This window comes from Melitaea cinxia, chromosome 4, assembly GCF_905220565.1.
Source record: "Melitaea cinxia chromosome 4, ilMelCinx1.1, whole genome shotgun sequence".
NCBI classification, from domain to species: Eukaryota; Metazoa; Arthropoda; class Insecta; order Lepidoptera; family Nymphalidae; genus Melitaea; species Melitaea cinxia.
Genome location: NC_059397.1, coordinates 9348904 through 9364320, shown reverse-complemented (window position 1 = coordinate 9364320; position 15417 = coordinate 9348904). Strand labels below are relative to the sequence as shown.

The following is a 15417-nucleotide window of genomic DNA, read 5'->3' as shown; positions in this document are numbered from 1 at the left end:
GTAGGTACCCTTGTGATATAATTCTTTTGTATATACAAATATATTTATCGCGGATCTCCTAAAAGCTAAATCGATTATAATGCTATTTATATGAGTAGATCCCGGTTAAGAAAAATGTATTTTCTTAAACATGAAATAGACTTGATTTGAAATATACGCCTGTAATTTTGTAGTGTCGGATAGTGTTAATAAGTTAGAAGCAAATTTAATAAAAATTTCTACCAAAGACAGAGAATTTATTCACTTAAAAACATCAACACAAAGGTCAGGATTTCCATTTACGAGGAGGGTTTATAAATCCACTCCCACTTAAAAAGTTCACAATGAATTAGACATAGAAATAATAATTTAATAGTATTGTTGAAAAAAAAATATATAAAGATTATACATTTATACCGGGTAATTAACATCGGCTTTCGATTTAATTAAAAATCATCAAAATCGGTACGCCCAGTGCAGTTATGCGGATTTTTTAGGGTTTCCCTCGATTTCTCTGGGATCTCATCATCAGATCCTGGTTTTCTTATCATGGTGTCACACTTAGGGTGTCTCCTTTCCAACAAAAAAAGAATTATCAAAATCGGGTCATAAACGACGAACTTATGCCCGAACGTACATTAATATATATATATAATATGTAGTCGAATTGAGTAACCTCCTCCTTTTTTGAAGTCAGTTAGAAACAGAGGTTACCCAATAAGACAAAAAAAATTCGCGTAAATTCGTGTATATTATGATCTTTGTGTAATTGTAAACTAAAAATAAAAATATTATGGAATGTTATTTCGACAAGCAAAAAGCTTAAATTGTCCACAATTAAGAGTTTTTGAGCTTGTCGAAATTTAGTCTTAAGTGGGCTTGTTTATTTTATAAATATATAACATATGTTTAATAATTGTTTGTTCTAATTAAATAATAAAAAATAACTTTAATGCATTAGCATTAAATAATAATTAATAATATAATAGTATATATATAGGTATTAACCTACAAGTAGAATATAATAAAATAAAAACAGAGAAGAAGTACTTATTATATTTTGCCCGGAAGGAAAACATTTGTTTTACATCAAGTTTTAGAAGTAACCTTTATTTTATAAAGCATCGTATCGTCTCTGACATTCACACTTATATGATATTTTGTTACTGAGTGTGTTCGCACAAAGCTTTTAACTGACGCAGTAAAAACAGTAACTGCAAAAAGAATCCAATATGAAGCTAAAAACGATATTAATGATTATTATTTTTATAATTTTAACTGTAGGTTTATAATTATTGAAAGTACTTAAATTTCTATTTGACAAATGAATATACATATTTTCATTTTAATTAGGACAATTTAAATGGAATTTTACGTGTCACTACCAACGAGAGGGTTGCTCTAACGATAAGTAGTAAAATTAATTTTAATTTATGAGATTTATTTTTATTGTTTTTAGTCATTCGTTTGTATAATATACTAACTTAATATACATATTTATTTATTAACTAGCGACCCTCCCCGGCTTCGCACGGGTGCAATGCTGATACTAAATATACTACAGTGTCTTTGTTTATAGTGTGAAGCTAGCTTATAGCATGGTTATTAACATAATAACAACAACATTCAAATATGCGTCTTTAGATTACACGTTCTTACAGAATGCGTTGAAGAAATAAAGGTTCACTGCTTGTTCTCCGTAGGTGATAGCGTGATAATATGTAGCCTATATGTTGACCCGACTTCTTAATAATATGAGTGCCAAATGTGAAGTAAATCCATGCAGTACTTTTTGAGTTTAGCCCGGACATACATACAGACAAACAAAAAAACAGACAAACAGACAAAAATTCTAAAAACTTTATTTTTGGCTTCGGTATCGATTGTAGATCACACCCCAAGTATTCTTTTAAAAAATATTCAAAGTACAGTTTTAACTTTCCTACCATTTTATTATATATATATATATATATATTTATATATATATATATATATATATATATATATATATATATATATATATATATATATATATATATATATATATATATATATATTAGGGCGTTTTCATTGTTATTATTTAAACCTAAATAGTAAGAAAATAAATTTAAATATTTAGTTGGATATTTTAGTCGTTCCTAGCCGTTGTTATTATTATAGCTGTTGATAGCCATGATTACTCGTTATATGTAAATTATTCGCTCACACGGATTAGAACGGCAAAGCGAATTCAAGTTCAAGCTCCAACCCTTCGCTTCAATAGCTAACAGGCTTAAGCCCAGTAGTGAGGCGCTTACAAGTTATCCAATTAAGTCAGTTCAGATTTTTCTTAAAGCTTTTATATAACTTGCAATGTACGTCTTTATGTATATTTGTAGGGTCGAATCTTGCAACTCAATTCTGAAGCATATATATTGAACCAGTTGAGCTGAAGTTTTGTATACCTACATGTTTAGTTTATATCACAATTTAATTTGTCTATGTAAATAAACAAGCAAATTAAATAACTTGATCAAATGATTAACTGATCGATTTTAATTTTTAAAACTTTCAAATTACATAAATACGAGTACTCGAATCTCGCGACAAGCTTTTATATAACATAGATTATGTAATGGTGTTATATGTTGATAGTGGACGTTTATTTTAATCTTTTAAGCACTTTTAAATAATATAATAGTAATTATAAAATAATTAATAAAGCGCTTTTTTTTAAGTTTTTTACACGTAATTTATTTAGTTTGCATCACAAGGTTCAACTTATCAAAAAACTTATCAAAACGTAGAATTTGTGTAACACCACATAAATAAACACCAAATTATTAATTTTTTAGTACGATGGTATTTTACGAAACCGTAGCAAGCTGGTTCTCATACTAAAATTCGATGTGTCACAATATATTTGATTATTAATATGTAACTAGTTATACTTAATACTAAAGCGGAAAGTTCGTTTCCAATTGGTTTGATTTTAAATCAGGGATTTATATCGTCAAAATCGAGTTTTTTCAAGAAAATTAAGGTAAAATCTTCAATGCACTACGGTAGAACAAGTTATACCATATTACAATTTAAACATATCTGAATAATTTACTTCTTGTTAAGGAAACTGAGATTCAGGCCGATTTTTTTTTTATCGTACACTATTAAAATCTATATGTATAAATGAATGTTTGTCTGTATGTCCTTTATATAATCGTAAACTATGCATTTGATCATGTCATGATCTTCAGTAAAGTGTTGTGCATGAAACCACAAAGGCTTCTGAGTTGGTACGACAAAAAAAAAAGACAAAAAATCGTTACAGTGCGCGCAGCTATATTATGGTATAAATAAAATTCTCGTGTCGCGGTGTTTGTAGTTAAACTCCTCCGACACGGCTTGACCGATTCTCATGAAATTTTGTGTGCATATCGGGTAGGTCTGAGAATCGAACAACATCTATTTTCCATTTCCCTAAGGTTATAAGGGGGGGGGGGATTAGACTAAAATAGTAGTTTATGCAAGTGTCATATAATGAAGGGTATTAAAACACTAGTGTGAGTTTATGAAACGAGTGCAGCGAGTTTCATAATAGTAACGAGTGTTTTAATACCCGTGTTATATGCAGTTGCATACACTACTTTATCTTCACTAATGCAATTAATCAAACAACAAGAGTAAAAGCTGACAATAGTTTATTTATAATAATTGTTCAAATTTTGGATGGTACAATTTTGAAAGTTAATGTTAATATTGATCCAGCAGCTGTAGCGGTCGCGGGGCAAGCAGTAGAGCTCGTAGACGGAGTCGGAATAAGTTATTATATTCTTTTTCATATAATTTTCTAGATTTTTCTGGCAAAAGATTGTGAGTTAATTTTGTTGCCAATTCTAGAATATCCGGAGGCGTACAAATATCATCGTCGCTATCCATTTTTAACTTTTAATTTATTAAATTAAATTCACGCGTACGTGTATTGTCACAGTGATTTTGCCGCCATTAAAATCTAACCAATGAGAGCGCAGCTACACGCATGCGCGCGATGTTATAATGAGATTTTACGATATCGATGTGGATATTATACCATCATGTGAAATTGCTTAAATTGAGTGTTTTGTTGTCTGCGCTATAACAGTAGTAATTATAAGTCAAGTATTGGAAACATAAGTAGAATGTTACAACATTAGTGTAGATAAAATTATTTAATTGTTTTCCGATTAGCAATATAATTAAATTCGTTAAAAAAAAATTGATGATGTTTACGCTGATTTTATTTTATGCAGAACTGTGAATAGACACGCGTATTAAGAAATGGGTCCGATAAATAACTATTTGCCTATACAACAAATGCCTTTTTTAACACACACGGTCGTCTGTTCCTACGATAAGCAACTTAATGCTTGTGTTATAGGTAACAACCGGCTGATATACAGACACACAGGTAACAGACTCGAGGCGGGAATCGAACCCACAACCCTCGGAGCAGGAAGCAGGATCACTGCAAACTGCGCCAAAGAGGTTAACATTACCTCTGACGTCACTAAATAAAGATCGACGCGCGGGAATCCTGCTTCTTTTCATGCTTTAACCTTAAATATACACCCGTTATGTTTAAAATTTATTATAAAACGACTTATACTTACTGACTTATAATGATTAGTATTTGATCTACTTTTATTTAATCAATCGCATTACTTGACGCGTGGCGGGGATTCCTGCGCGTTAAACTTTATTTGGCGATGTAAGAGGTAACGTTATCGGTATCGTTACCAACCCCGTTGAACGGGCTAGTCCTAATTAAAAAAATAAAAAATAAACGCCTGTTTCACCGGTTGATGTTATAAAGAGTAGATTAAACTGATTTTAATATTTAATAGAATGCGTTAAACAATATACTTATTTAATAATTTTAATTATAAAATAATTATTTTGATTATACTTTATATTAAAAAAACTGATTTAAGACGAAACATTTATCTGCTTTATTGTTTAAACGTAGTTTAAGAATTATTTCTAGTTTTACTTTTGTAACTTGCTAGGTTCGACGTGCTGGTGAATGGAGGAGGAGCAGTTACATTGCAGTTCCAGAGATCACCATTCAAGCCACTTCGAAAGACGGTGTTTGTACCATGGAACCAAATTGTAGTATTACCACCTGTACAGATGGAGTTAAGCGATGACAGCATCAAAGTACCTACACCGAGGTCAGTCAACAAAGTATTAACACAAGTTTAAAAAGGCAATATATGTCTATTAAATACATATATTTACTTTGATTTGGTTTAAAGTTGTTAAAAAATATTTTGTGTTATCTTAAAAGCAAGCTTTATTGATGTACATAAAACAAAATTAACATAATATATTACATAGTAATCTTATTCAAAGCCGACATTCCTATTCAATAAAATATTAGCAAAAATTATTATAAAAAATAATTTTCTTCTTTATCCTTTAGAGCACCACCTCGATTGGATTGGTCACCCATGCCTCAATGGTGGGAGTCGGAAATTCCGCCATGTAGTGCGCACGATCACGAACGTCTCAGACCTGAAGTAGTAGCGATGCCAGCACTAGCTGCACCAGCCATTTCATCCCCCACAACATCAACTGTCATATATCCTGAGGCACAGGTAAATAAGCATTTTTACCATTTAATAGTAATTAAGGTTTTTTTAAATCTCATTTTATTAAATTTTTAAGTAAGCTGGGACACATATTACGAATTTCATTCATTATTTTTTCAACAGATTGTAAGCGAGTCTATTGGGATACCTGGTTCATCGGTGAAACTAACTTATCGTTCATCACAAGCAGCTGGATACTTATCATGTGTACACATCCAATTGACCCGAAGAGTGGTGCCGGCCTCTCTTACTCGGGTGCATGTACGCGTCGAGATCGAGGGCTCTTTACATACCCACACTTACGAAGCCGATCCAGACTTGACACATGTTTTTGCTTGGAATAAGAGAAATGTCTATAAACAAAAGGTATATAACTGCAATTTTTACTCTTAGATCTAAAAAGAAATATGATTAATTTAAAATGTGACAAAAAACTAAATAAAATTAAATAAAACAATAAACATGAATTATTTTAGGTATACGGACAAGCACAGGCTAAAATTTCAATTGGCTATGAATATACTACGTGTTCGGCAATTGTATGGGAAACGCAAACTGCAACTTTAACTGGTTTTGACGTTGATATTTCTGATATCGGTGGTTGGGGCCTAGATATACATCATCATTATAACTTCCATGAAGGAATTTTACAAAAAGGAGACGGTGCTCTGTTACATTTAAAGCAATATCCCCGAACTGTTCAGGTATTAAACAAGAATTTTAACTGAATTAACGTAGAATTTTTATAGTATGTATGCAATATGTATGTATAATAACTGTTATTATAATTTTAATTTTAGGTGGTAATGGGTACAGGGCTTCAAAGGTCCTTAAATTGTCCTGATCATTGTAATGGCAAAGCGGCTGATTCGCGACTTTTAACACCAACTGCACTCACTTCGGGACCTGATGGATCACTATATGTCGGGGACTTTAATCTTGTACGACGGATTACTCCGGAAGGAGTCGTTACGACTGTGCTTCAATTAGAGTAAGTACTAAAAAATAAAATTTATTAACTTAAGTTTATCGCATACAATATAAATTCAGAATTTTTAAACTGACATTTATTTTCCAATTCTAATTACCTTTAAAAATTAAATTTCATTTTCAGAACAACACAAGTTGCATATCAATACTACATCTGCATATCGCCAGCAGATGGGTATCTTTACATATCAGATTCTGAAAGACATCAAGTTAGAAGAGTCGTAGTTCTAGACAAAGTACGAGACCCTGCAATGAATTCTGAGCCTATAGTCGGAAATGGTGACCGTTGTGTGCCAGGAGACGATTCCAACTGCGGTGATGAAGGACCTGCTATAAACGCTAAATTGGCCCATCCGAAAGGTAATCTATATAACCTTATAAAGTCAACTTAAAAGATTATCCTGATTTTCTATTTGATTTATATTGACCCAATAAAGTATATTTGAACTGAATTATCAATATGCTACAAACAAATTTTATAACCTTCATTTTTACTTTTTTAGGTCTTGCTATAGCAGCGGACAGAACAATGTATATCGCAGATGGAACAAACATACGTGCTGTTGACCCAAGCGGAATAATCCACACGCTTGTGGGACATCACGGACATCACAATCATTGGTCCCCCGTACCTTGCCGAGGTGCCATACCACCTTATGAAGCTCAGTTACAATGGCCCACTGGTGTGGCTTTATCTCCTCTAGATGGATCGTTGTACTTTATAGACGACAGAATTATCTTAAAATTAACAGTTGATATGAAAATAAAGGTGGTGGCTGGTCAACCATCACATTGTCGACTTGGAAGTGATGGTAAACCAATTGTCAAACCCACAAACAGAACAAATACAGAGTTCAGGGAAGATTCTAGTTTAGGCACAATTCAGGCATTAGCATTTGCACCAAGTGGTATTCTATATGTTGCGGAATCCGATGCTAAAAAAACAAATACTATCAAAACAATAGATCCATCAGGAAAAATAATGCACTTTGCAGGAAAAGTGCAAGAAAACTTTAAAGAACTTAGTTGCGAATGCAATACGTCTATTTCGGCTACTGTTATACCAGTAAATCTTCGCGAAGAAGGTGCAGGATGTCCTTGTCGACTAAGTGTTGCAGTCGGGGATGAGCCTCCAACTAACACAGAGACTCTGCTGTCATCGAATGCCAAATTCCAAACAATATCTGCTTTAGCTGTGACACCAGATGGTGTATTAAATGTGGTAGACCAAGGTATTTTATTATACAGTTTAAAAAATACGTAAAATTTAAAAGTTTTTATATTAAATTTATTAATATGTTGTTACACAGGTTCACTTCACATTTTGGCACTAAAACATTATTTACCTTCACACGATGAAAACGGTGAATTCAGAATACCTTATCCTCCTACATCTGAAATTTATGTATTCAATCGTTATGGTCAACACATAACAACAAAAGATTTAACTTCTGGAAAAACTAGATATTCGTTTTTGTACTCAAAGAATACTAGTTTTGGAAAGTTATCAACAGTAACAGATGCATCGGGTAATAAAATTCAACTATTACGGGATTATAGCAACATTGTTAGTTCAATTGAAAATACACAAGATCATAAACTCGAACTAAAAATATCTGGAATTGGATATTTAACAAAAATTACAGAAAAGGGAACGTCAGAAATTGAATTGGATTATGACGCTAACACAGGTTTACTAAACAGCAGATCAGGGGTGTGTATTAATATTACAGTTAATAATGTAGTAATAGTTATAAGATATTTATTTATTTATTTATAAAAAAAACTTATACTTGGTCTCTAATTAGATATTCACTATAAATAAATAAAAACATACTTTATTTCGTTTTTCAGGCTGGTGACACAGCTATTTACAATTATGATGAACTTGGGCGTGTGACTAGAATTATAATGCCTTCAGGGGAACAAGTTCACATAACTTCGGGACTTGCTAAAAACTATGGACTTGCAGTTACAGTATCAAATCCAACAAGTAATATTCCAGTAGGTGTGTCAAAGAAATGCGAGTACGTCCTGCACGGACAATCTTTTAAACAAATAACAATCAACAACGGAAAGCAAATAACGGAGGGGCGAATTTTTACTAATAATACCTTAGTGATTGACACTCCGTGGTCAGGTAAATTCGAAAGCATAGCAGCATCCAAGCATCCATTACTTGAAGCCGCTTTACCAATTGAAGCTGAAATGCTACATATGTGGTCACATCAAACAACAACCTTTGGCGATGGATTAATAAATAATATGTATTCATTGTACACACTAGTAGGTGATGTTAGAAATCCACAACAAACCCTAAATCGCGAAATTTGGGTTAACGATTCAAGAGTTTTAATCATCGAGTTTGATCAATTTAAGAGCAAGGAAACATTCTTTAATGCAGATCGAATGCCTCTATTTACAATAGCTTATGATGTTGCTGGATTACCACTTTCTTTCACACCTCATGGTGCTGGAGTACCTCTTAACATTTCCTATGACAGATTTTATAGAATTAATGGCTGGAAATGGGGTGTCAGTGAAGAAACGTACAGTTACGATCCACACGGTATGCTGTCAGAAATAACAAGCCCACAAGATGGTACAAAGTTCATTTATTATAACGAAGGCAACCTTGTTTCCAAAATAACGTTAGCAAGTCAAAGGCATTTCAAATATTCATATGATAATAGTGGTGGTCTTACTCATGTTATTCTACCATCCGGAACAAATCATTCGTTTAGTGTTCAGCCTTCTATTGGCTTTTTAAGAGTCACCTACACGCCACCTGGATCTTTAAAGAAATATTTGCAACATTATTCTCACACAGGAGAACTTTTACAAACAGTTTTCCCAGGCGATGGCGCCCGCATCATATATCGTTATTTCACAACGAATAAAGTGTCAGAAGTTGTGCATGGTGATGGCCAAACTCAAATTCATTATTCAGAGAACAGTGGACTACCATCAGAAATATTACATGTAGATCGGGATGTCGATTATCGCTGGGAATCTACTTATGCTGGCGGTTTACTTGTAGAGGAAAGACTTGATTACGGAGCTAAAACTGGATTAAGTAACGCTAAAATAATATACGAATATGACAATAATTATAGAACAACATCTGTCCAGGGTCGCATTGGTGGTCAAACCCTAATACCACATCACATTATCTATAACAGTAAAACTGGCGCAGCTGAAGTTTTAGGTCAGTTTACAGTTTCTAAACAAAAATGGAATGAAACTTCCGTATACGACGGTATTGCCATGTTTTCTAGAACCTTGAATGATCAGTTCCTTGAAAAGGAAATATCTGTTAATATACACAGAATGGAAGCATTTAGAATGGAATTCGCATATGACAAACATGGTAGAATAATTCAAACGCGAACGCATACCAGAAACGTAGGAGTCAATACCTACACCAATGTTAAAAATTACACGTGGGATTGTGATGGTCAATTAACTGGAGTAGAAGCGCAGGAACCCTGGGGTTTTAGGTATGATGATAATGGAAATATGTTATCATTAACCTATAGAGGAAATACAATTCCAATGGAGTACAATGACATGGACCGTATCATCAAGTTTGGAGAAGGTCAATATCGTTATGATAGTCGAGGGCTTGTTTCTCAAAATGCGAGGGAAGAACGATTTCAGTATAATGCTAAAGGTTTACTTATAAGAGCAACGAAACGAGGAAGATTTGATGTTCGTTACTATTATGATCACCTTGACAGGTAATATTATAATACATTCAATAATAATAATAATAATTTTTGCTTTTTTATACGTACAAATATTTACGAATCTAACCTTATATATTACCTTATAGATTGTCAACCAGAAAAGATAATTTCGGAAATGTAACCCAATTCTTCTATACAAATAAGGGAAAACCACATGAAGTCAGCCATATTTATTCACCACGTGAAAATAGATTCATGACACTTGTTTACGATGATAGAGGCCATCTTATTTATACTCAGGTAATAATATAGATAATCTTAATATAAATTATAATGTGTAGCTTAAAACGAAAAAAAATACTAAATATTTATTATACTTTTAGGTTGCTCGTCATAAATATTACATCGCCACTGATCAGTGTGGAACTCCAGTGATGGTATTCAATCAATATGGAGAAGGCATTCGAGAAATAATGAGATCTCCTTACGGTCACATTGTTTATGATTCCAATCCATACTTATACTTACCAGTAGATTTTTGTGGTGGATTACTAGATCAAGTAACGTCACTCGTACATATGGCGAACGGAAAAGTGTACGATCCTCTTATAGGACAATGGATGTCCCCGCTTTGGGAAAATCTTATAGAAAGAATACACAATCCAACGCAATTACACTTGTACAGGTTTAATGGAAATGATCCCATAAACGTGCGACCACAGAACAAGAAACCAGCAGGTACTTACTATTTATATTAAGAAATTCATTTAGTTTTCGACCTTTTTTTGATAAACGCACGCCTTGCGTAAAGAAAGGTGAAAACTTATACTAATAATGACCTCATTTTTCAGATCACTTATCTTGGCTAGCCTTACTAGGCTATGATACCAAGAGCCTAGCACCACAACTATATCCGGATGAACTACCTGGAGGATCAATATTACCAAGTATACCTCGCGGCCGCCCAGTATGGGGCACTGCGCCTGTTGACAGTGGGCCAGGAGTACCAGCGGCTATGTCTCTATTGCCGAGCGTCACAATCGAGTCAGGCTTCTTATCCCATATGTCAAACAAGAGAATAGCCGATTTTAGAAGTCTCTCAATACCAGCTATGTCCGCATTAAAATCTGATGCTCTCAATCTTGCCCCTAAAAGAATCGGTTCCGACTCCGAACCACCTTTCGGACGAGGTATTCTGATATCTCGGAATTCACGAGGACGAGCGGTTGTTACCACAGTACCTTCAGCTAATGCTATCTATAGAGACGTATACACCTCTGTTTTCAATCGATCTCATCTGTTACCGTTCTCTTTCGTTATTCACGGGGACCAGCAAGATGTATTCTACTTTGTAAAGGAGGATACCTGGCGAGCGGCTGACGATAAACAACAATTGAAACGTATGCAAGGAAAACTAAATGTCACCTTCCACGAAGTAGCGGAAGGTGGCCGGTCCTACGCCGATGTAAAGATTCACGGGCAGACGAGCATAGTAAACCTACGTTATGGTACGAGTGCCGAAAGAGAAAAACAACGTCTACTGCATCACGCCCGGGCGTCCGCTATACGTAAGGCTTGGCACAGAGAACGCGAAGCTCTACGTGCCGGTTTAGGCGGTTCCTTAGATTGGTCAGCTGCGGAATTAGATGAAATTCAAAAGGCCGGATCGGCTGCGGGCTACGAGGGAGAGTACGTTCACGACGTGGCGCGTTACCCAGAGCTGGCCGAGGACCCGTATAACGTTCGATTTGTGAAGAAGCGCTCCGACCGCGCCGAGCGGCGAAGACGGAAGCGCGAGGACTGCCGCGCGCCGTGGTGGCTCGCCTGGGACGACCTCTGCTAGTGACGTGTCGCCATCCATATGCCAAATCGTATGAATGTAAATCGATGTGTGTGAACGATGAGGGACGTTTGTGTGTGTGCGTGAAATATATTTTGTAAATAGTCTCTATTCATTGTTAATTGTTGATGTATGTATGTACGGTAGATGCGAATCCCTATCGCTATGTAAATATTAAATTTTAATTTGCAGGGAGAGAATGGACCTTTTGAGAGGACTGATATTAAATAAATGTAATGTATGTAAAAATAAGACGATCTATGTGAATATGAAATTATTTATACTTATTTATCGGTAAAAAGCTTCAATTGTGTCCAATGTTCTTATAAAATTTAGATGAAGACTATTTGAAAGAATAATAAAAAGCATACTTTTTTAACCAAATCAAACTGTAGTTTTAATGTAGCCTAAATGAGACTGAACACAAACCTATAAAACAAAACAATTAACTGTCTTATTATTTCAACACTATTTTCTAATTTCAATGCCTTTAACTATTGTGTATTAGACCATTTTTTTAACTATGTATAATATCAAAAATATAATGTTTTAACATAAATACTTATAATCAATAGACTATATATAATAACTGAATATACGATAGATATAATAACTGATAGAATAACTGAAGCATTTTTCAAAAATGTTAAACATGAGAGACATAATACCTTAACAGCTATACCCAATCATTTTTCTATATTTAAAATGAAATAGGAAAGTCAAAAAACAATAGGTTCCTATTTCTGTTTAGAAATATAATATAACCATCAAACGAAAACAAATCGAAGTAACAAAACGAAATTTGTGTAAAAGTTTTTATTCGAAACGTCAATCTCTGAACAACGTAGTCGAGTTATTTTTACAATATCAATTTATACATAAATCCAAGTCAACGCATTCATATAAATTTTATTATACAACGTCATAAGCGCAACATCGCTTATAACGACTATTATATTTACAACGAACTACACATAAATCGAAGTAATTAAGTCGACACTGGAAACTTTATACAGTTTAGTGACAAAATTGGATTATTTGTATAAAACATCTTTATTGAAAAATATATATACAATTTATCATAATATCTTATAATAGAAATTTACATTTCAATAAAGTTCTGAGATTTTGTATTATAAATACATAAAATCCCTACATATTGAGCTACATGTCCATAAACAAATGAGATCAACAATTCGCACGTTTATTTAACTACGTTTAATAGACATCGCTATGTGTTAACAGCAACATTCAAACAAATTATTGTTTTTTATTACAATAAAATTAATATAGAGACGCATTAATAGAGTGCTGCAAATACAACACTGTTAACAGTTAATATCGGTATATACAATGATTGTGTAAAAATATAATTATACAATAAAATCTTATTCCTTCCTGCTTTAATCATTGACATATACGATATTGTGCGCGTTAAATAAAATAACAATAAAAATAATATTTTTCTATAGTAAATTGATAGGTAGTATAGTGTATTTGTGCTAAAAAATTGTGACTCATCGTTTACGCCCCTTCACCATTCAGATCTAAGCAAACTCAAAAGGAGTGATCAAGTTTACTTAAAATTTTTTTGGAGGAAGCCTTTTAGACGGTATGTTTTTTGTTAATTTTAAAAAAGGAATACTTGTCTCACCCAATCCTAAAGATACTTCTAAAGAAAAACTAGATCAATATTAATTCGTAGCAGAACTACAAATGTAAGAAACACTATGACCACATGGTCAGTGTAGAAAAAAACACGAGACCTTAGTGATGTTATGGAACCCGCAGAACAGAATTAATAATAATAATAATAATAATAAATACTCTTTATTATACCCTATAAAGAAACGTTACAAAAAAGTAATACATACGAAGAAAGATACAAAGGCGGTCTTATCGCTAAGAACGATTTCTTCCAGACAACCTTAGGGTTATACGACAGGGCGTATAAAATGAAAAGCGGTAGGGAAGTGTACAAATAGGTGATAAAGAATTGGCGTGGAGTTTACAACCTATATGATACAAAAATAAGTTAATATACTACATATAATATATACATCCACATATACATTTATATATATACCTTACATATACCTTACTTCATACATTTATAATATAAAAATGAGTCGCTGAATGTGTTGCTAAGCGCAAAACTCGAGAACGGTTGGACCGATTTCGCTAATTCTTTTTTTAAAATATTCCTTGAATTACGAGGATGGTTCTTACGGAGAGAAAAATTCAAAAAAAAAAATTAAAATTTCCTGAAAAAGTCTAAAAACAACACTTTTCTTTACTCCCATACAAAAGATTTGTGATAATACTTAAAAGTCAATTTGAACTTTAATACCATACGATAAAGTTTGTGTTAGGCGATACGAAATTCGCCGGGTCAGCTAGTATACTATATATATTACATAAACAATACTACGTAATATATTGCAGAAATGATATTTAAGAGTTATTTATTATTATTATTCTTTTGTTATAAATGTTAATGAAAATTCTAAAGATTTTGATAAAATTTTAAAAGAATTATTTACTTGATATTAATGTTTTGAAAATACTGTGTAATAAGAATTTAGCTTTAATATTAATGGTTTAATTTTAACCCCAACATGACTACCCTTTACCACGAAGTAGCACTGATGAATCACTTTTTCTTAACGCAAATAAACTATAAGTGAATGATTTACTATTATATATCACAAGATACATATACAACGGGAATTTTCTCTAAAAGATCTTATATAGAAAATATTTCTTGCATTATAGGACTGTATACCAAAAGTATCTTAATTTCATATAAGCTGTCTTCATAAACAGTTTTATTATAGTTCATGTCGACCTCATGACTACGTGCGACTAAATGACACCTGTGAACATTTCTGCCCTCCAAAAATTTAGCCACTGATAATTAATTTTAGTATCTCATACAAACAACGAAAAAAAATGTTAGATCGTGCGAATTATTTCGAATGCATAATTTTTTGCATAAAATTTCCACAACATAGTTTTCAAATGTCATAAGTATAATAAAAAAATATTTTTAATTGACAATTTTGTAATATAATAACGTAAAACTGATTTCAAGTATTCATGCGTTATTCAATTTAATTCATAGTCAAGATTAAAGCACAACAAAACATACTAAGAGAGTCTAGGTCCAACGATCAAACTAATTTCACGCGGTACAGTATCCGACCTTTGTAAAGAGTGGCTAATTTCGACTTCGTATCAGTCAAAGATCCCAAACAGACCTTCCTTATTTCTAATTGAGAAAATATATGCAATATACATCGTAGTATGAAGT

At 33.0% G+C, this 15417-nt stretch overlaps 1 protein-coding gene across 1 annotated transcript in view; it reads left to right on the top strand.

The window, feature by feature from the left end:
• The window catches only part of LOC123670140 (teneurin-a), a 45091-nt gene extending 32598 nt beyond the window's left edge, over positions 1-12493 (top strand). The window contains exons 12-23 of the mRNA XM_045603645.1: positions 5001-5165; positions 5417-5591; positions 5709-5951; positions 6062-6289; positions 6386-6576; positions 6700-6935; positions 7079-7807; positions 7886-8289; positions 8430-10315; positions 10411-10564; positions 10648-11002; positions 11116-12493. Coding sequence (XP_045459601.1) covers positions 5001-5165; positions 5417-5591; positions 5709-5951; positions 6062-6289; positions 6386-6576; positions 6700-6935; positions 7079-7807; positions 7886-8289; positions 8430-10315; positions 10411-10564; positions 10648-11002; positions 11116-12107 — 5758 coding nt within the window. The 3' untranslated portion in view covers positions 12108-12493. The remainder of the gene's footprint in view (positions 1-5000; positions 5166-5416; positions 5592-5708; positions 5952-6061; positions 6290-6385; positions 6577-6699; positions 6936-7078; positions 7808-7885; positions 8290-8429; positions 10316-10410; positions 10565-10647; positions 11003-11115) is intronic.
• The last annotated feature ends 2924 nt before the right edge of the window (positions 12494-15417 follow it).